The sequence below is a fragment of the Hyla sarda genome, chromosome 2 (assembly GCF_029499605.1).
Source record: "Hyla sarda isolate aHylSar1 chromosome 2, aHylSar1.hap1, whole genome shotgun sequence".
Classification (NCBI taxonomy): Eukaryota; Metazoa; Chordata; class Amphibia; order Anura; family Hylidae; genus Hyla; species Hyla sarda.
In genome coordinates this window covers 132473780-132495985 of record NC_079190.1, presented here as the reverse complement: position 1 = coordinate 132495985, position 22206 = coordinate 132473780, and the positions used below count along the sequence as shown (strand labels likewise).

At 40.8% G+C, this 22206-nt stretch overlaps 1 protein-coding gene across 1 annotated transcript in view; it reads left to right on the top strand.

Moving 5' to 3' along the window:
* DIAPH3 (diaphanous related formin 3) overlaps window positions 1–22206 on the top strand; it is an 882879-nt gene that overhangs the window by 186015 nt on the left and 674658 nt on the right. Inside the window, exon 4 of the mRNA XM_056555485.1 lies at window positions 4355–4459. Coding sequence (XP_056411460.1) covers window positions 4355–4459 — 105 coding nt within the window. The remainder of the gene's footprint in view (window positions 1–4354; window positions 4460–22206) is intronic.

The following is a 22206-nucleotide window of genomic DNA, read 5'->3' as shown; positions in this document are numbered from 1 at the left end:
CTTTATGAAGTACTGGGTGCTATAAGTCCTTAGAAGGGTTTTACTTATTTTGGTCCATTGCTATTGGACCTTGAGTGTGTGGGTACCTGGGCATAATGTGACTGGAGGGTCCACTGGGAGATATAGAGGTGTTGCGTCCATATCATCAACCAAGGGATTGGGTGAGATGGGACGCGAACCCAATGGTGTATGCCATCCGTCACAATGTGCTGTTTGGCATACGCCAATATCGAACCCAGGTTTTTGCCAGGCTGTGGTATCACCACTCTTAATGTATCTATGACACCCTCGGACTATTGAATATGCCATTTATCAGCCTGCATATTATTTTATTATCAATTTTTATTATTTTTTCTTTATTAATTTTTATTAATTTTTATTAATTTTCTTTATTATTTTTACTTTTTATTATTTTTTATTTGTGTATTTTTTATTTTTATATTTTTATTTTTATTTTTATTATTTATTATTTATTATTTATTATTTATTTTTTATTTTATTTCTTTTATTGTTTTATATACTATACATACTTTTTCCTTCTTTTTTTCTATTTTTCGAATTTTTATTTTTGTGCTAGTCCCTATGAGGGATTCTGTTATTTTAATAAGGCTATTTGGTTCCCATACCTGTTCACACAGGTGATAGACTGGACCGTTTGCGCCTGCGTGGCTGATGCCTTCTTTCGGGACTTGGTCTCGGAGGTTGGTGTCCATTGCGCATGCGCTGGGGACCAGTGACATGTTGCCATGCTAACGAACGCGCTCTGATTACGCCCATGTAAACGGATGTTGTCGAGTGGACGTGTTCTGAACCCGCCCATAGACAACAACAGGAAGTTACTTTTAATGTAGCGCCATGCGCGACGACTTGGGCCGCCGCGCACGCGCAGTTTCTTTGTTTACAAGCCAGAGTTTGTCCGGGTGAGTGAGCTTCCCTTAGCAACTGCTTTGTTTTTAATTTTTGCACAGGTGTCTGATTTATATAATCAGATACCCATTAAGGTATTGGTGCACATAGCACAGTATTTATGTACACTTTTGTAATAATGATGGATTAATTTGCATATTTTCACTATTTTTGTATGATTTATTTGATCATAATTTTGTGAGTGATTCTTTTCTATACTGTATTTGATGTTATGTTTTGATTGACACTTACCTTGGTACTTGATTAGTACCCCTATAAATTTTGTGTTGTGCACATTGTATACTGAGCTTGAAAAAGACCAGGGAGCTGGTTGATACGTTGTTCTGGACACCCCCACTGTGATGGAATAAAACTTTTTTGAATTTTACTACTCAGTGTGCTGCGGATATTTCCAATTTCTGCTTATACATGGATCCCTGACCCGGGTCTGGACTCTGCGTGCACCGAATTTCTCTTTTTTTGGGTGCTGCTCTCCTTCTACTATATATATATATATATATATATATATATATATATATATATATATATAGCAACAGGAGAATACAGCAGCACACTGCTAGCACAAAGATACAGATGAAACAAACATGAATATATAGATAGAACATGAAAAGCTCTACAGCTGTAGTGCAATAAAGGAAAATATGAAACTATGAAATTATGAGGTACTTAGCTTGCAAATTTGGCGCCAAATAGCGTGGACCGTCCCACCACGGTAAGGTGACCTCATTCTGGGACGGACCCTACACTGTGAATATGCCTCTGTGTGAACAATACAGCAGGCTTGCAAGGTCTGAAACATCCAAGTCACCTAATATACACCTAATAGAGGTGGGTGGGGTGCAGGAGCCAACATGGAGGTAGCCACTCCCCCGTATGTGTAATACAACCAAAGAATAAGTTGGCCAGCACTATTAATTCCAAACTATTGTAAAAACCTGGCCCGCAGGTGCAGGCTGCTGGGCTAAATATACAGCAACAGGAGAATACAGCAGCACACTGCTAGCACAAAGATACAGATGAAACAAACATGAGTATATAAGAGTATATATATGAGTATATATATATATATATGTGTGTGTGTGTGTGTGTATATATATAAATATATATATATATATAATTATATATATATATATTTTTTCTTTTCTTTTCTTACAGGGGAGTATTACATGCAATCTTTAGATTGCATACACTGATTAAGCATAGCATTGATCAGTGTTATTGGCGCTCCTTTACTACTGCTTGCCATGGCTGACTGCAGTATAGGAGCGACGATCAAACGACACAGAGCACAGTAATGGACCTTTGACCGTCCTCTCAGCTGATCGGCACACCGTGATTACACCACTGTTACCCTGATCAGCATCCCTGAGCTAACCGGCAGTTAAGTTCAGGACTTTTAGAAGCCGCAATCAATGTTGATCGCTGCGCCTAAGGGGTTAATGCCGGACATCACCACGATCGGTGATGTTTAGTATTAGCCACAGGTCCCAGCTATAACGGCTGCTGCATTGCACAGAGCACCTCCGTGATACCTTCTGCGGAGGCCTGTTGGCAGGTATTTAATTAGGTATCAGGGACATTTGCATGAGTCCAAGTACTCGTGAAAATGTCCAGTATCGGTATCGGGATATCCTTAATTAATACCCAGTCTTGCTGTACCACACGAGATTAAGGAAAGAACATGGCTTCCAGCTCTCAATCAATAGAAGTGATGTGAAAGGATAAACTTCTCAATTTATTCGATATGCATTAAAAAATAACTCTGGGATGTCCAACTTATTCCTTATCCTAAGGATAGGGGTTAAGTGTTAGATTGTGGGGGGGGGGGGGGGGGGGGGCAGACTGCTGGGGCTCCCTGCGATCTCCCGAGCAGAGTCCCGGCTCCCTGCACTGAACGGGCATTTTCGACCACCGCCAGAAGCAGCAGCCGACACACCACCTCCATGCAGTTCTGTGGGAGAGCCGGAGTGCTTTTTTCGGCAATCTATGGCTCTGCCATAGAACTGCATGGAGGGGGCGCGTTGGCCGCATCTTTGTGCTGTGGTCGAAAACGCTTGTTTCATGCCGGAAGCCGGGCTCCGTTCGTGAGATCGCTGGGGGCCCCAGCGTTCTGACCTCCCGCGGTCTGACCCCCCTACGATTAGAACACTTATCCGCTATCCTTAGGATAGGGGATAAGTTGTACATCCCGGAGTTATCCTTTAAATAAGGACACAAATAAAAAAAATTAACAAGGCAAAATGCAGATCTGTTTGAGGTCTTTGTTGTGCCTGTAACTTTTTTAGATTTTATAAAAAAAATGATTGTTGTCCTGATTTCATATTTTAATGCATATTGAATAAATGGAGAAGTTTAACCTTTTACACCACTTCTATCGATTTAGAGCTGGCCGCCATACAACATATACCTCCATGTGTACTTAGAGCATACCTACATTTGGTGTGTGGTGAGCTATGCTGCATTTTCTTTATCATTTGAATTTTGAGTTCTGTGCAGAAAATCTGTAAGCGTTTACAGTAGCAGCGAATGTCGTCCGTACTGATGAAAAAATCTGGACAAAATACAAATTAATATTTGAAAAATGCTGCTGATATTGCATGCAGACTTTTGATATATCTGGTGCTTCTGTAAACATGCATTGTCTTGTTTTAGTTGACACCAACTATTGGTTAACTTTCTTTAGTTGAAGGTGATATGTCAATATTGGCATACATTTTTGCCACATGGTATTTTTTTGTCATAATAAATGAGTCTAAATGTACACCACAATTTTAATGCATTTGGAGTCAAAATAGTGTGGCAACAGCCAACATAAGGCTGCCCTTATACTCTGCACTAGTGTCTGTGGCTACGCTGCTTTGTAGATAAATTGCAGGCTAGACCGGTGCTTGCCTCATTACAGGCAAGTCCAGGAGCAGTCTGCAATAATGGTGAAATTGTTAAATCTAGGCAAGGCCTGTTCCAGTCTATGATTATTCCTAATGCAGTGCTAGCTGTGGCTGCTAGCATTGTGTGTAAGAGCAGCCTTCATTTGGGCCGTTGAATTTTTTTTGTTAATTTTGGCTGTCACATAGTGTAACAGAATGGATGATAAAATCAAATGCTACAATACCTCTTGGATTTTACTTTAAGAATAAGCAAAGTGTCTGTATATAGTTTTATGTAAATTTGATTTAATGTTTGTATATAATGTGTAAAGGGGATTTGTTTAATGGGGATTTGCGGGGATAGTTATCCCATCGGGCATTGAAAAAGTGCATGTAGTGCAAAGCATCTGGCGCATTGTCAGCCAGGGCCAGCTTGACTGAGCCTTTTGTTGACCATGTGAAGATACTGAGAAATAAAACAAAGCTGCAATATTGTTTGTGTTTTATTCCATTCCCAAACTCTTTTTTAATTTTTAATTTTTTATTATTTTATGCTTCAGGAAGATATGAATTTAAATGAAGATCGAAAAGCACCACTGCGCGAGAAAGACTTTGCCACGAAAAAAGAGATGGTCATGCAGTATATTAGCACCGCTTCAAATGTTGTAAGTACACTCTGAAAGTTTAATAGGAAATGCTGGCTATAACTTAGCTTGCTTTAAAGATTTGCAGCTGTAATGAGAGGAAGCGGTGAAGTGTGGTTTTGTAGAGGTTCAGATGGGACACGTTACAGAAATATAACATAGTTACATAGTTACATAGTTAGTATGGTTGAAAAAAGACATACGTCCATCAAGTCCAACCAGGGGATTGAAGGGAAGGATGTAAGGGGATAAGGGAAAGGGATGTAGTTTTATAATTCTGCATAAGCATTAATGTTATTTTGTTCCAGGAATGTATCTAACCCTGCTTTAAAGCTGTTAATTGTTCCTGCTGTGACCAGTTCCTGAGGTAGACCGTTCCATAAATTCACAGTCCTCACGGTAAAGAAGGCGTGCCGCCCCTTTAGACTAAACCTTTTCTTCTCCAGACGGAGGGAGTGCCCCCTCGTCCTTTGGGGGGGTTTAACCTGGAACAGTTTTTCTCCATATTTTTTGTATGGGCCATTTATATACTTATATACGTTTATCATATCCCCCCTTAAACGTCTCTTCTCAAGACTAAACAATTGTAACTCCTTTAATCGCTCCTCATAGCTAAGATGTTCCATGCCCCATATTAGTTTAGTCGCGCGTCTCTGCACCCTTTCCAACTCCGCAGTGTCCCTTTTATGAACAGGCGACCAAAACTGAACAGCATATTCCAGGTGAGGCCGTACCAATGCTTTATAAAGGGGGAGTATTATGTCCCTGCCCCTCGAGTCCATGCCTCTTTTTATACATGACAATATCCTGCCGGCTTTGGAAGCAGCAGCCTGACATTGCATGCTATTTTGTAGTCTGTGATCTACAAGTACACCCAGATCCTTCTCTACCAGTGACTCTGCCAGTTTAATCCCCCCTAAGACATACGACGCATGCAGGTTATTAGTACCCAGATGCATAACTTTACATTTATCCACATTGAACCTCATTTGCCAAGTGGATGCCCAGACACTTAGTCTATCCAAGTCATCTTGTAACTTATGCACATCCTCTATAGACTGTACTGTGCTACAAAGCTTGGTGTCATCTGCAAAGATAGAAACAGAGCTGTTAATACCATCCTCTATATCATTGATAAATAAATTAAACAGCAGCGGGCCCAGTACTGAACCTTGGGGTACACCACTAATAACCGGGGACCAATCAGAGTACGAATCATTTACCACCACTCTCTGGGTACGATCTATGAGCCAATGTTCAATCCAGTTACAAACTAAAGTTTCCAAGCCCAAGGACCTTAACTTACCTGTCAGATGTCTGTGAGGGACAGTATCAAATGCTTTGGCAAAATCCAGAAACACTATATCCACAGCCATTCCTCTGTCAAGGCTTCTACTCACCTCTTCATAAAAGCAAATTAGATTGGTTTGACAACTTCTATCCTTAGTAAACCCATGCTGGCTATCACTTATAATACTATTATCCCCTATGTATTCCTGTATGTAATCCCTTATAAGTCCTTCAAACAATTTACCCACAATGCACGTTAGACTTACCGGTCTATAATTGCCTGGCGAAGACCTAGAGCCCTTCTTGAAGATTGGTACCACATTAGCCTTGCGCCAGTCCCTTGGCACAATACCAGACACCAGAGAATCTCTAAATATCATGAACAAGGGTACAGATATTACTGAACTTACCTCTCTAAGAACTCTTGGGTGTAGTCCATCCGGCCCTGGAGATTTGCTTACATTTACTTTACTTAACTTACCTTGTACCATCTCTACATTAAGCCAGTTCAATACATTATATGATGTGTTACCAGCACTGACCTGACCAATGTCAGCTCCTTCTTCCATAGTATATACAGAACTAAAGAACCCATTCAGTAGCTCCGCCTTCTCTTGATCGCCCGTGACAACCTCCCCATTATCATTATTAAGGGGTCCTACATGCTCTGTCCTTGGTTTTTTTGTATTTATATATCTAAAAAAATATTTAGGATTAGTTTTGCTTTCTTCGGCCACCTGTCTCTCATTTTGAATTTTTGCTGTTTTTATTACATTTTTACAGATTTTATTAAGCTCCTTGTACTGTTTAAATGTTATAGCTGACCCATCAGATTTGTATTTTTTGAAGGCTATTTTTTTGTTGTTTATTGCTCTTTTAACCTCATTTGTCAGCCATGTAGGATTTAGTTTTAATCGTTTATATTTGTTCCCCTTTGGTATATATTTAGCTGTATAGTTATTTAGAGTTGATTTAAAGATGTCCCATTTACCTTCTGTATCAGTATTTGAGAACACCTCCCCCCAGTCTATGTCCTGTAGTGCAGCCCTCAGCCCAGGGAAATTTGCCTTTTTAAAGTTATATGTTTTTGCTTTCCCCGTCTGTCTTTGTTTTCTACATTTTAAGTCAAAAGTAACTATATTGTGGTCGCTATTACCAAGGTTTTCCCGCACAGTTACATTACCAACCAGCTCTGCGTTGTTGGAAATGATCAGATCCAACAAGGCATCACTTCTTGTTGGGTCCTCCACAAACTGGCCCATAAAATTATCCTGCAATAAATTTAGGAATTTTCTCCCCTTTGTAGTTTTAGCCAACCCCCGGCCCCAATCTATATCTGGATAGTTAAAATCTCCCATTATTACCACTGTACCTGCCCGGGCGGCCCTCTCTATTTGTTTATACAGCCGACCTTCTATCTCTTCAGTGATATTAGGGGGTCTGTAAATTACACCAAATATTATTTTTTCAGTATTTCCCTCCTTTTGTAATTCTACCCACAGTGATTCCACCTCCTCAGAATCATCACACACTATGGCATCGTTCACATTGACTTTCATACCACTTCTTACATACAGACAGACTCCACCACCTTTTCTGTTCATTCTATCCTTGCGAAACAATGTAAACCCCTGCAGATTAACAGCCCAGTCATGCGAGGAGTCCAGCCATGTCTCAGTGACCCCAACTATATCAATATGTACCTCCAGTATCAAGGCCTCAAGCTCCCCCATTTTATTTGCTAGGCTTCTGGCATTTGTGAACATACACTTTACATTTCCATTAAGTTTTACACATATAGTCTCACTAATGGGATTTTCAGAGTTATTGGGGTTAATGTCATTTTTTGAGTTATAAGGGCTAATTGTACTATTTAAGTTATTGGGGCTAATGGGATTTTTTGAGTTATTGGGTCTAACGTTATTATTTAAGTTATTGGGGCTAATGGGATTTTTTGCGTTATTGCGTCTAACGTTGTTATTTAAGTTATTGGGGCTAATGGTATTTTTTGAGTTAATGGGGCTTATTGTAGTTATTGAGTTATTGGGGCTAATGGAATTTTTTGAATTATTGGGATTACAATTTTTCGGGCTACATTTATTTTTACAGCTGGTTTGTAACGCATGAATCTCCTTATCCACTGTTCTTAACCTCCCCCCACAGGACTCCTCTCCACCCGCCATTATGTCCTGACCCCTCTCTAACCTATCCATCCCACTGTCTGCTTTCTTTGCTTTATTATCCTCCCCCCACTCACCTAGTTTAAATACTCAGCCACCCCTTCCAGGATTCTCTCCCCCAGCACAGCAGACCCCCTTCCATTCAGGTGCAAATTATCCGTAGAATAGAGTTTGTACCCCAATGAAAAGTCAGCCCAGTGCTCTAAAAACCCAAACCCTTCCCCCTCACACCACGACTTAAGCCATTAATTAGATCATTACAGAAATGAAAATGTAGAACAGGAATTGCATCGGTTACCCTCTACGTTCATTGCCCTTAAAGATAGCTCTGCCGGTCATACATTGTAGGACTATTCCAGGTAACCCACATAGATAGCTAGACATACACTATTAATTACAGATTATGATTGTTTCTTGCATTTCAGACACTTTTAAAAAAAAAATTTCCATTTATTTATTGGGTCTTTATGCAATGCCATATACTGCAGCATTGTTTTACACTACCAAAATATGGTTTATGGGGTAAGGCAAACACCTGATGCCCGCATGCGATTTGTAAACCAGGATTTCTTAATGGCGTCGTTCCATTTCTCAGTTACAGCATGCAAAACAAATTAACATTTCGCAAGAATAATTTTTACAAATGCTCTTTTTTCAAGTATAACAATTATTCAAGAACAAACTGTACTTTTCTCCCTCCCTCCGTCCTCCCATAGCCTTCGTTATCGTGGCATCAGCTCTCCCAATCACTGGCTGAAGTAGGTCACCACTACGGTCAGTGATTTGCCTGAGGGGCAATGTAATGAATTGACCATATCCACCCTAATCTCCGCCACGCTGCCTGACACTACTCTTCCCTGCTTTCTGCTTGTAGGACCTGACTGGCAGAAACCTATGAGAAGGAGACAAAGGAGATTGGCTGAATCTGTATCTCATAGGAACACTGATAATCTAGAAGTTGACTTAGGGGACAAAAGCTAAGTGTCACTGAGTTACCATTGCTGCCCGAAGATAGGAATAATGGCTAATGGGGTGATGAAACTCAACCCTGCTAAGCCAGAGGCACAAATGGGCTTTTTGTGGCTCAAATTGAGCTTTAAAACAAACAAAAACAAAAGATAAACCTCAATAAAACTCTGTGAACATATCCTTAATCTTAATGGTAATGTATGAGTAAATAGACAACTAGATGTTACCAGTTAGAAGCTCGTCTCTACACTGTCTTGTCCTTTACGTGTCCTTTTTAACCTCTGCCGGACACACACAAGTCATGGGGTAGTATGCAGCAAACTTGGGAGCCAAGTCATTTCCATAAACTGCAGATTCTGGCTGCCGTCTGCAGCTGTCACCCACTGTCAATGACCTCTAAAAATCTGTCAGATTCTAGTCTAGATGCTGCAGGGAATAGGGATTGTGGTATCTAGACAGTTATTGTTTGGCATTAGAATCACTTTTGTCATGGGGGTGGTCCTGCTCACCAGCCTTAATTAAAGGGGTTATCCAGGAAAAAAAACAACTTTTTTTTTTATATATCAACTGGCTCTAGAAAGTTAAACACATTTGTAAATAACTTCTATTAAAAAAATCTTAATCCTTTCAGTACTTATGAGCTTCTGAAGTTAAGGTTGTTCTTTTCTGTCTAAGTGCTCTCTGATGACGCGTGTCTCGGGAACCGCCCAGTTTAGAAGCAAATCCTCATAGCAAACCTCTTCTAAACTGGGCAGTTCCCGAGACACGTGTCATCAGAGAGCACTTAGACAGAAAAGAACAACCTTAACTTCAGAAGCTCATAAATACTGAAAGGATTAAGATTTTTTAATAGAAGTAATTTACAAATCTGTTTTAACTTTCTGGAGCCAGTTTTTTTCTGGATAACCCCTTTAATCTCTCCCTATACCCAAACATGCGTAGTTCTATCTAGGGCTGGGCAGTATGGCCAAATATTTGTATCGCTGTATTTTTCTAACTTCCCCAAAAATAATTATCCCCCCTCCCCCAAAATAATTATCAGCCAATTGCTGCACTGTCCCCATCGGGGTACTACTCACATCACCTGCAAGCGCTGCCCTCCTGGTCCTCCTGTTTGTTGCGGCCGCCGTCACTGACACACTTTATACTGTACGGTATCCCTATGCTGTATCCCTATGCCCGGGCTGCAAAAGGTAAACATAATAAAACTAACGCATGTTCCTACGTCGGCCTAACACTGGGGACGTGAACGTCTGAGATCCATCAGCCTGTCACCGGCTGCAGCGATGTTCTGCCTCGGCCGGTGATAGGCTGAGCCCACTGTCATGTAAGTGCCGGCGGCCACAGCAAACAGGAGGACCAGGAGGGCAGCGCTTGCCGGTGACATATGTGAGTAGTAGCGCTGGGCTGATAATTAAGGGGGGGGGGGGGGCGGGGCAGAACAGCGCTCGCGGGTCACATATGATTAGTTCCCCGATGGGGAAATTCTTACCGTGCAGCATGAAAATTTCGGTATTCGGTATGAAACGGTATACCGCCCAGCCCTAGTTCTATTAATCCAGGCTGGTAGGTCAGGGAGAAGATGTTGTTGACCACCCCGATGACTTGTGGCTCAGGCAGCATGAAAGGAATAACATTTGTTAAAAAAATAAAAAACACCTACAGGGAACCTAATAACAGTACTGTTGTGTTTCGAACATCTAAGTCCACAGTAGATCTTTGAAGAAGACTTTCACTGGAAATAAATGCATTGGAATAGCTGCTGTGCTGTGTATTGTATGGTTGCTCAGTGGCATTATTCTGAATTCCTTATTGTATTCCACTAGTGTGAATTAATGCAAAATCTGTTTGGCTAGAGATTATTAAATCTTTTTCTAATGTGCTGGGCTTATTCTTCCTTCGGATACCATTTATGCTCACACACATCTTGTTCAGCATCTCTATTGATATTGCTGGCAGCTCAGAGGCTTCCTAGAAGTGTCATTGCACATAGTGCAGCTGGTACAGCTATCCAACTTGTTTCTTCCTTGGGGAAAAGAGCTCAGCAGTTTGTTCTCCATATAAATTACTTTCTTTTTTATGTAAGTTGCAGCACGAAACCACTTGAGGGATTTTAAACCAATCATTGAGAATCTAAATATACTGCAGATGTTGGTTCAATTAAGAAAGTCTGATGAGCAGAAAGTCTTCAATAAATCGGAATATGAAATGTTCTATTATTATTTTAAGGGGAAAATGGTGCACAACACAAAGCATTTGGCTGCTATTAAAGAGCGCTCTTAATGCTTAGGTGCTTATTAAAAATGTAGGTGGTAAGAGGTGGGATGCCTCTTTTTTTTTTTTACATTTACCCACTGGTTGTATGATATGGAACTGGTTAAGATTTACATGAATAAATGAGCAGCTTCGGAGCTAATAATTAAATATGAATGGCAGAAATAATGAAATATTAAAGTTTTTACTGTTAAGATTGGAAAGACATTTTGCAGCACATTTTCTCAATTATCTTTTCTAGAGCCGGCTGCACACACAATTTCTGTGTGTGGTTACTAAGGTTTTCTATAATGTTTTGTTCTGCCTAATTAAAGGGTCGCACTCTATATGTTCCATAATTGGTATATGTTATTTCCTTTGGAACTTATGTTTAAAGGGGTACTCTGGTCAAAACATTTTTTATTTTTTATTTTTTTAAATCAACTGGTGCCAGAAAGTTAAACAGATTTGTAAATTACTTCTATTAAAAAAATCTTAATCCTTCCAGTACTTATCAGCTGCTGTATGCTCCACATGAAGTTCTTTTTTCAATTTGTTTTCTGCCTGACCACAGTGCTCTCTGCTGACACCTCTGTCTGTCTCATGAACTGTCAAGAGCGGAATAGGTTTGCTATAGGGATTTGCTCCTACTCTGGACAGTTCCTGAGGCAGACAGGTGTCAGCAGAGAACACTGTGGTCAAACAGAAAAGAAAAAGAAAAGAACTTCCTGTGGACCATACAGCAGTTGATAAGTACTGGAAGGATTAAGATTTATAAATTGAAGCAATTTACAAATCTGTTTAACGTTCTGGCACCAGTTGATAAAAAAAAAAAAGTTTTTCACCGGAGTACCCCTTTAATACACATACGTAAGTCATTGTGTTAAGCAGCAAATGATATGCATTTCATATGAACTTAAAGGGGTACTCCGGTGCTTAGACATCTTATCCCCTATCCAAAGGATAGGGGATAAGATGCCTGATAGCGGGGGTCCCGCCGCTGGGGACCCCCGTGATCTTGCACGCAGCACCCCAGTTAAAATCAGTCCCCGGAGCATGTTCGCTCCGGGTCTGATTACGCCCCTGTCACGCCCCCTCCCATAGGCTTGCATTGAAGGGCGGAGCGTGACATCACACGGGGGCGGAGGCGTGAAGTCACACGCCGCCTGCCTCGTGGTCGCCGGTAATCAGACCTGGAGCGAACATGCTCCGGGGACTGATTTTAACTGGGGTGCTGCATGCAAGATCACGGGGGTCCCCAGCGGCGAGACCACCGCGATCAGTCTTCTTATCCCCTATCCTTTGGATAAGGGGATAAGATGTCTAAGCGCCGGAGTACCCCTTTAATGTTCACCAAATCTGAATAATTTTAGGAGGAAATATAATACAGTCAATATGATAGCTCCAGGTGGCGAGAAGAGCATCTTCTTTCAGAAACATCATAAACATTAAGTGGGAATAATTGTATAAAATACTTTTCTAAAGCACATCCTTTTTCAAATAAAATCTTTTTGCATGTACGCATTTTAAACCTTAATGTACACAACTGCATATAACTTTCATATTAATGAGTTGCCATATAAAAGAAGTAAATTAAATGCAGTACATGGTTGTTATATTCTTTTTAACCCATTCCCAACCCATGATGTACATTTATGTCATGGGTTGTGTTTACATTTATGGTGCAAGCTCACAAGCTAAGCTGCTCCATACAGGGCGGGTTCTGCTTTCTTCAGGAATAAGTTACATGTCACTGTTTTCTGAGCGTATTCCCCAGCAATGCACGTAAGTCATGTAGATTGTCCATTTGCCGGATTTAATAAAACCTGAGCCCTTTGAATTTCTGCCACAAATTGTATTTTTCCCCTTCGCTTTAACTCCAACAACATTTGATATACATGTATGTTTCGGGGCATTAGGGTGGTATGGAGCGTAGCCATCTCTATTCCGTTATGCTGAGAGCTTCCTTTAGTAACTGTCATAAAGTAAGCTGTAATGCCTGCTATTTTATCTATGTGTTATCTATGCTGAGAGTGGCATCTATACAGTTACATTAGGTTTCATTGCTGGCTCCCGTGCGACACAAAAGTAAAGATAAATAAATCCCCACATAATAAATATTGGTGTGCTCAGACCCTGACTGTTTGTTAGAACAAAGCTGGATATAACAAAGCATATTAACATAACCAATATGGTGGGGAACTGCGTGTATAAAATATAACCTTTAATGATATCAAATAAAATCACCAAAAGTAATTGTGCTAGTGAAGATAAAAAAAGAATTAAATTGATATAGCCCTCCTATGCTCAACGTATAGATTACGCAGCATAGGATGTGGATTGCTCCCAACGCGTTTCAACCTAAGTTAAAGGCATCATCAGGGGAGGCTTACGCAATCTTGGCTACAAATGTTATAATTGAAATTTGGCTCAGGTCAAAACAATATTTATTATGCCATAGATGACCCCGCCATAAGTTATAATCAATAAGCCCTTTACTGGTGCTAGTTAGCACCACAGGGTAACACTGTATGTCCGGTCTCCTGTAAAAAAAAGGGGAAAAAGGAAAATACAGTCTCAGACATATATCCATATTGCATGATTCATGTGTACACATGCAATGCATGATAGCTACTCACGGCCTAGAACCAGATCCCGGCACCTAGAGAGAACAGTATACAATATAGATGTCACTCTATTGCCCTTTGGCATATCAGACCTGAAAAGCAAACATGGGGCCGCAAGCGGCTACTTACGATTATCCCTGTAGTTCGCGGCTTATCCGGTGCAGCGCGACACCCGCAGTGGCGGGGAGCTGTTAATACATAGTCCAGCTACCGCGCGCTGACACCGGCAAAGCCGGCGTCTGACGTCATATCCTATCGGCTGGTGCATACGTCAGCCGACCGCACCCCCTGTGACGTAGCAGGGGGAGTGGTACTGGTACGCTGACAGCACTGGATGCCGAGCGGATATCTTAACTATTTCGTGACTTGTGCTAAATAACTTCACTGGGTGACAACTTTGTGAAGCTTGGGAAGCATTATCCAGAGATTGAACCAGGGCTCTTGTAGTGACTGCTCGGGCCGTACTAGGTCTGCCTTCACATCAGGACACGATCATCTGCTGGTAGGGCACCAGATTTACCTTAAGTAGGCACAGGGTCCCTGGATGGAAGATGCCCACAGATGACCGGACACTGGCTAAAAAGACAGACCCATATTTGTTGTTAGCCCTCAAAAAATCATGCAGCCAGTATTGAATACGAAAGGTTATTAAGAAACCCATAAGCCAGATATTTCTCATGTATCCAGATGTGTTACATACACATAAAGTCGTGAGACACCACAGGAGGAGGAATTGGATAAATGACAGAATTAAATAAATATGTACCAAAAAAGAAGATAATAAGTACAACTAGACCACAACTACTGCGTGCTTATAAGGTTATAGTTAGAACAAAGCTGGGAGAGAACGAGATAAGGGTGCATGCACACCACATTTTTTCTATACAGTTCCTGTATACGGTTTCAAGTTAAAAACAGCATGGAACTATATAGAAAACCGTATTCATTGACTTAATAATGTAAACCGCATGTCAAAGCATCACCCAGTTTAGTGCATTTTGCGTCTTAGGGTACGTTCACACGCGCGATGTGCACGGCGTACTCTCACATCGCGGCCGCTCTTCCTGCTCTGAGCTAGGCAGAGAGCTCCCGCGATGTGCGAGTATACTGTGACTCGCACATCGCAGTGTGCCTGCTGGTAGCGGCGTATTGCCGCTACGAGCAGGCGCATGTAAAGCCAGCATAGAGCGGGCCTTCACCAGCGGATTTGCTGCGTAAAATACGCTGTAAATCCGCACGTGGGAACGTACCCTTATACAGTTTTGTCCATTTTTTTTTTTACCCGTGCCCAAAACCGTAGTCTACAAAGCTTTTTGGTCTGGGTGAGAAACCGTATTAAACTGCATACATTTTTTTTTAAAATATGGGAGTCATTGGGAACCGCACTTAAGGTTCCATCCGGTTTTCACCATGAGGTTTTTGACTGTGCAGACAAGTGTTACATTATTTAAAATGGAGTGAAAAGTTAAAAACGTATACTTTTTTTCTAAAAAAAAAACGGATGCAATGGGACATCATTTTTCAAACCGTATGCAGGGGAAAAAGGGGTCAATGCCTAGTGTAATAAAAAAAAAAAAAAAAAAAACACTTCTTACCCTAGTATAACAGCTCTGCAGTCTTGGTACAGCTCCTTAGTCACTAGGTGTCTCACTTTCTTGGAATCTGCAATTCACTGCCTTTTGTCGTGGAAACATCTGTTTCTAGAGTCTGTTAGATTGGGACTAATTACAGTCATGGCCGTAAATGTTGGCACCCCTGAAATGTTTCTAGAAAATGAAGTATTTGTCACAGAAAAGGATTGCAGTAACACATGTTTTGCTGTACACATATTTATTCCCTTTGTGTGTATTGGAACTAGACCAAAAAAATTGGACATAATGTCACACCAAACTCCAAAAATGGGCTGGACAAAATTATTGGCACCCTTAACTTAATATTTGGTTGCACACCCTTTGGAAAAAATTACTGAAATCAGTCGCTTCCTATAAGCCATCAATAAGCTTCTTACACCTCTCAGCCAGAATGTTGGATCACTCTTTCTTTGCAAACTGCTCCAGGTCTCTCTTATTTGAAGGGCGCCTTTTCCCAACAGCAATTTAAGATCTCTCCACAGGGGTTCAATGGGATTTAGATCTGGACTCATTGCTGGCCACTTCAGAACTCTCCAGCGCTTTGTTGCCATCCATTTGAGTGCTTTTTGAAGTATGTTTGGGGTCATTGTCCTGCTGGATGACCCAAGATCTCGGATGCATACCCAGCTTTCTGACACTGGGCTGTACAGCGCGACCCAAAATCTGTTGTTAATCCTCAGATTTCATGATGCCTTGCACACATTCAAGGCACCCGTTCCGGAGGAAGCAAAACAACCCCAAAACATCATTGAACCTCCACTAAATTTCAACTTAGGTACTGTGTTCTATTCTTTGTAGGCATCATTCCATTTACGGTAAACAGTAGAATGATGTGCTTTTACCAAGAAGCTCTATCTTGGTTTCATCTGTCCACAAGACATTTTCCTAGAAGGATTTTGTCTTAAGTTCATTTTGGCAAAATGGAATCTTGCTTTATGTCTGTGTCATCAGTGGGGTCATCCTAGGTCTCCTGCCATAGCATTTCATTTAAATGTCAATGGATAGCTTGCACTGACACTGCTCCCTGAGCCTGCAGGACAGCTTGAATATCTTTGGAACTTGTTTGGGGCTGCTTATCCACTATCCGGACTATCCTGCATTGACACCTTTCACCACGCCCAGGGAGATTAGCTACAGTGCCCTGGGTTGCAAACTTCTTGATAATGTTGCATACTGTGGAAATCTCTGGAGATGGGACTTGTAACCTTGAGATTGTTGATATTTTTTCTAAAATTTTTGTTCTCAAGACTCCAGACAATTCTCTTTTCCTCTTTCTGTTGTCCATGCTTAGTGTGGCACACACAGACACACTAATGCAACGACTAAGTTAACATCTCTCCTTTTTCTCTGCTTTCAGGTGTGATATTATATTGCCCACACCTGTTACTTGCCCCAGGTGAGTTTAAAGGAGCATCACTTCTTATTTTTCCACAATTTTGAAAGGGTAGCAATAATTTTGTCCAGCCCATTATTGGAGTTTGGTGTGACATTATGTCCAATTTGCTTTTTTCCCCTCCCTTTTTTGGTTTAGTTCCAATACAAAAAATGGAATAAACATGTGTATAGCAGAACATGTTACTGTAATCCTTTTCTGTGAGAAATACTAAATTTTCTAGAAAAATCTCAGGGTTACCAACATTTACGGCCATGACTGTATAGTAATTGGAGCACAGCTGCTACTCCTACATCCTGAATCCTGTCTGAGGAGGCAAGCGTAGGCTGCAAGTTTGATAGCAATACGGTCACCGGTAATGGTGGACATCAACAATCACGCTGATGCTTGCCATTAACTCTCAGGTATGCCGCAGAGGTACAGAGACTCCTCAGACCATCTGCGGTGCAATTGAGGGGGACCAAGGAGTAAAGATGGCGGCCGGAGCTCCACTTACCAGCTCTACCAACCTCCTAGAGAAGTAGATTGTAGAAGTAGATCGCATATAACACTGATCAGTGCTAAGCTTATGCATAACACTGATCATTAGTAGCAATCAAAAGACTGCAATGTCTATTAAATATAATATAAATTGCTGATTTTTCGAGCACATCACATCCCAGAAAAAAATACTAAAATGTAATAAAAAAGACAGATATATGCAAACTAGCACCGATAAAAACTACAGATCACGGCCCATACACAGCCCCATAAACAAAAAAATAATAGTTATAGGAGGTCAGAATAGGTCAATTTTACAGATTCTTTTGTTTTAAAAAAAAATTAAATTTTTTTAAAGTATTACAATATTAGAAAAGCGAGTAAAGATGGCCATTATCTTATTTATCGGCATATAACATGCATTTTTTAGGCTAACATTTTTACCTGTTGCCGGGGTCGGGTCCGCGCTGCTTCTAGCACCGGTGTGGCTTCTCCTGCGTCGTTGCTATGAGCTGCGCTACACAATGACAAGTGACTTCTTCAACGCAACGTCACTCGTCATTGCGTAGCGCAGCGCATAGCAACGACTCAGGAGACACGGCGCATAGCAACAAAACAGGAGACTCCACACCGGAGCAGGAAGCAGCGCGGACCCGACCCCTGCAACAGGTAATTATAAAACCGGGGATGGGGGAGGCAATGGGGCAGTGGCGCCGATAGCCAGGGGGAGAGAAGGGGCGCCGATAGCCAGGGGGAGAGAAGCGGTGCCGATAGCCAGGGGGAGAGAAGCGGCGGCAGCAGGGCTCTAGACCCTAGGAAAGGCAGGGGAAGAGAAGCGGGCAGTGACGGCCTCTCTCCCCCTGCCTTTCCTGGGGGGCTTCTGCGGGGTCAGAAACAGTGTATCGGGGTATGCACACACACGCACCCTCATTTTACCAAGGATATTTGGGTAAAAAACTTTTTTTACCCTGATATCCTTGGTAAAAGGAGGGTGCATGTTATAGGCCATGCGTGGTATACCCCAATAAATATGGTATTTCAATTGTGTTGAACTATAGAAAAAAACTGAGTAATTTAAACAAATGTATTACACAGTATATACATTTTATTAGTGAGTACATTAAAAAATAGAGGGATTCTACCCAAGGAGGAGGATGAAAAACAGTGTCACAATTACAGTACAAAATAGATAACTACATCAGGCACATAAACACTGCTCAAAAAAATAAAGGGAACATTTAAACAACACAATGTAACTCCATGTCGATCACACTTCTGTGAAATCACACTGCCCACCCAGCAACACTGTTGACAATCAATTTCACATGCTGTTGTGAAAATTGAACAGACAGCAGGTGGAAATTATAGGCAATTAGCAAGACACCCCCAATAAAGGGCTGGTTCTGCAGGTGGTGACCACAGACCGCCTCTCAGTGCCTATGCTTCCTGGCTGATGTTTTGGTCACTTTTGAATGCTGGCGGTGCTTTCACTATCGTGGTAGCATGAGACAGAGTCTACAGCCCACACAAGTGGCTCTGGTAGTGCAGCTCATCCAGGATGGCACATCAATGTGAGCTGTTGCAAGAAGGTTTGCTTTGTCTGTCAGCATAGTGTCCAGAGCATGGAGGCACTACCATGAGACAGGCCCATACAAAGAATAAAGGTAACGTCATTGAAAGCATAAAGTGCACTGGGTAAAGGCAAAACCCCCCAAAAGTGGCAAAAATTGCGGTTTTCTTTTCAATTTTTTTTTGGGTTTTGCTTTACATTTTAGGATACAGTGAAAGGTGTTATTACAAATGACAATTGGTTGCATAAAAAACAATGTCCTATGGCTCTCTTGATGAAAAAAATTAGTGTGTGTTGGTTCTTAGAAGAAGACCAAAAAAAACCCTCTAGAATGAAAATGTCTTGTGTACTTGAGGCCAAAATAAGCCTTCTCCTCTTTCTCCGGCCCTAGACATCTTATCCCCTATCCAAAGGATAGGGGATAAGATGTCTGATCGCCAGGGTCCCGCCGCTGGGGATCCCCACAATCTGTCCTGCAGCACACACTTGTCATCAGCCTCACAGAGCAAAGATCGCTCTGTGTCTGATCACTCACGATACAGGGGCCGGAGTATTGTGACGTCACCGCTCCGTCCCCTCCTGACGTCACGCCCTGCTCCCTCAATGCAAATCTATGGGAAGGGGCAGAATCTTCGATAGACATGACAACATCATATGGGCTGTCCCAAATTGTGTAACCTCTTAAGGACGCAGGGCGTACCTGTATGCCCTGTGCCCGGTCTCAGTAAATGACGCGGGGTCACGCTGGGATCCTGGGCTAATAGCGTGCGGCACCGATCGTTGTGCCGCACGCTATCAACCCTTTAATCACGGCGCTCAAAGTTGATTGCCGCATCTAAAATGAAAGTGAATGCTTCCCGGCAGCTCACACGGGTGATCGGGACCATCGCGGTGAAATCGCGATGTCCCGATCAGATAGAACGCGTGCTGAGGTCCCCTTACCTGCTTCCGTCTCGTCTGATCGGCAATTGATTGCTCCTAGCCTGAAATCCAGGCTTGAGCAATCGACCGTCGATAACACTGATCTTTGTAGCAGATCAGTGTGTGCAGTGTTATAGCCACTAGGGGGTGCTATAACACTGCAAAAAAAAAAAAAAAAAAGTTAATAAAGATCATTTAACCCCTTCCCAAATAAAAGTAAAATCGCCCCCTTTTCCCATTTAAAAAAAAATTTAAATAAAAATAAACATGTGGTATCACCGCATGCAGAAATGTCCGAACTATAAAAATGTATCGTTAATTAAACCGCACAGTTATTGGTAGAGATGAGCGAACTTACAGTAAATTCGATTCGTCACGAACTTCTTGGCTCGGCAGTTGATGACTTATCCTGCATAAATTAGTTCAGCTTTCAGGTGCTCCGGTGGGCTGGAAAAGGTGGATACAGTCCTAGGAGACTCTTTCCTAGGACTGTATCCACCTTTTCCAGCCCACGGGAGCACCTGGAAGCTGAACTAATTTATGCAGGAAAAGCTAGCAACTACCGAGCCGAGAAGTTTGTGACGAATCAAATGCACTGTAAGTTCGCTCATCTCTAGTTATTGGCATTCGCGCAAAAAAAATCCAAAGTCCAAAATAGCGTATTTTTGGTCACTTTTGATATCATGAAAAATGAATAAAAAATAATCAAAAAGTCCGATCAATGTAAAAATGGTACCAATAAAATCTTCAGATCACAGTGCAAAAAATTAGCCCTCATACCGGCCCGTACGCGGAAAAATAAAAGTTATAGGGGTCAGAAGATGACCATTTTAAACGTATAACTTTTCCTGCATGTAGTTATGATTTTTTTTTTTTTTTTTTTTTAAGTAATTCAAAATCAAACCTATATAAGTAGGGTATTATTTTAACCATATGGACTTACAGAATAAAGATAAGGTATCATTTTTACAAAATAATGCACTGCATAGAAATGGAAGCCCCCAAAAGTAAAAAAAAATTGCATTTTGTCTTCACTTTTGTCGCACAAGTAAATTTTTTTCCGTTTCGCCGTGGATATTTTGGTAAAATAACTAATGTCACTGCAGAGTAGAATTGGTGGCGCAAAATATAAACCATAATATGGAATTTTAGGTGCAAAATTGAAAGCGTTATGATTTTTAGAAGGTGATGAGGAAAAGAGGAAAATGCAAAAACGGATAAACCCTGCGTCCTTAAGGGGTTAAAGGCATAGTTATCCTAGTATATTTAACTTTTGACTTAAAAATGCCTTAAATTATCTCTCTGATTATTCTGACATTTTTCAAATATAAATAATTTTGGTAATCCTAATTGACGTAAAACTGATAAGGTTTATTCTGATTTCATGTCAGATAGTGAGAAAAACATGCATATGTATCTTTTTATATAGTGTATGTAAATTTCTAGTTTCAACTGTAAATATTTTCAAATGCTTAAATGAAATTATTATAGAGGAGGGCCCCTTAGCTTATATACTTTAACATTTTAGTTTTACATCAAATCTTCTCGACTGGATGACTAACATCAGTTACACGTTCAATTGGATTCTGTTGTGGTCTTCTCATGGTCAGCATTCAAGTAACTAAAGAAAACTGTAGGGGTGGGAATAAACAAACATAAACTCTAAAAGAGTGTCAAATTTGATTATTAAAGTGACTCATATTGTTTGGCAAATCTTAAGTGTGTCTATTTGTTAGCCAAAAATAGCAAAAATATGCATGTGAGAGCCCAGGCTTACTACAATGTTAACTTTTATTATCTTGGTATTATGCCATTCTTGTTCAGTAGCATTAATAACATTTGATAGTTAAATAACTAGACTTAGTCCACAAGGTTATACTCTGTTCTTTATAAGGGTAAAAGGCTTTAGCCCATTAATGATAAAGTGACAACACTAATGTGAAAGGTATCTTATTTACAGCTTTGAAACAAATATCATCTTGTTTAAGACAGAAATGTTTTACTAAGTCATTCTAATATCCTTCTCTTCCCTTATGTTATGGCATCTGCTCAGCAGTGTAAATTAAAATGACATGCAAGATCTGCAAAGATCACCTGGAGCCATCAAATTTTGGCAAGAAAATTCTCTGAATACAGCTTTGTAAAATGATATTGAAGCAGCTGTGCTTTTAAAGTGTGTGTGTGTGTGTGTGTGTGTGTGTGTGTGTGTGTGTGTGTGTGTGTGTTAGAGCATTTCTATTCACGAACATGATAATAAATGCTCAGGAGAGCTTCGTCTTTTATGTTGAATTTATATTAAATTTAAGCAATAACTTTGAGTTTTTATATTGTGTATTCTTTTATTTTTTATTTTTTTTTAGGACTTTTGTAGTTTGTAGTATAAATGCTGTTAACAAGGTTCCAAGAACTTGCTGCTTTGCTATAATAGAACTGAACAAATAATTTCTGCAGGAT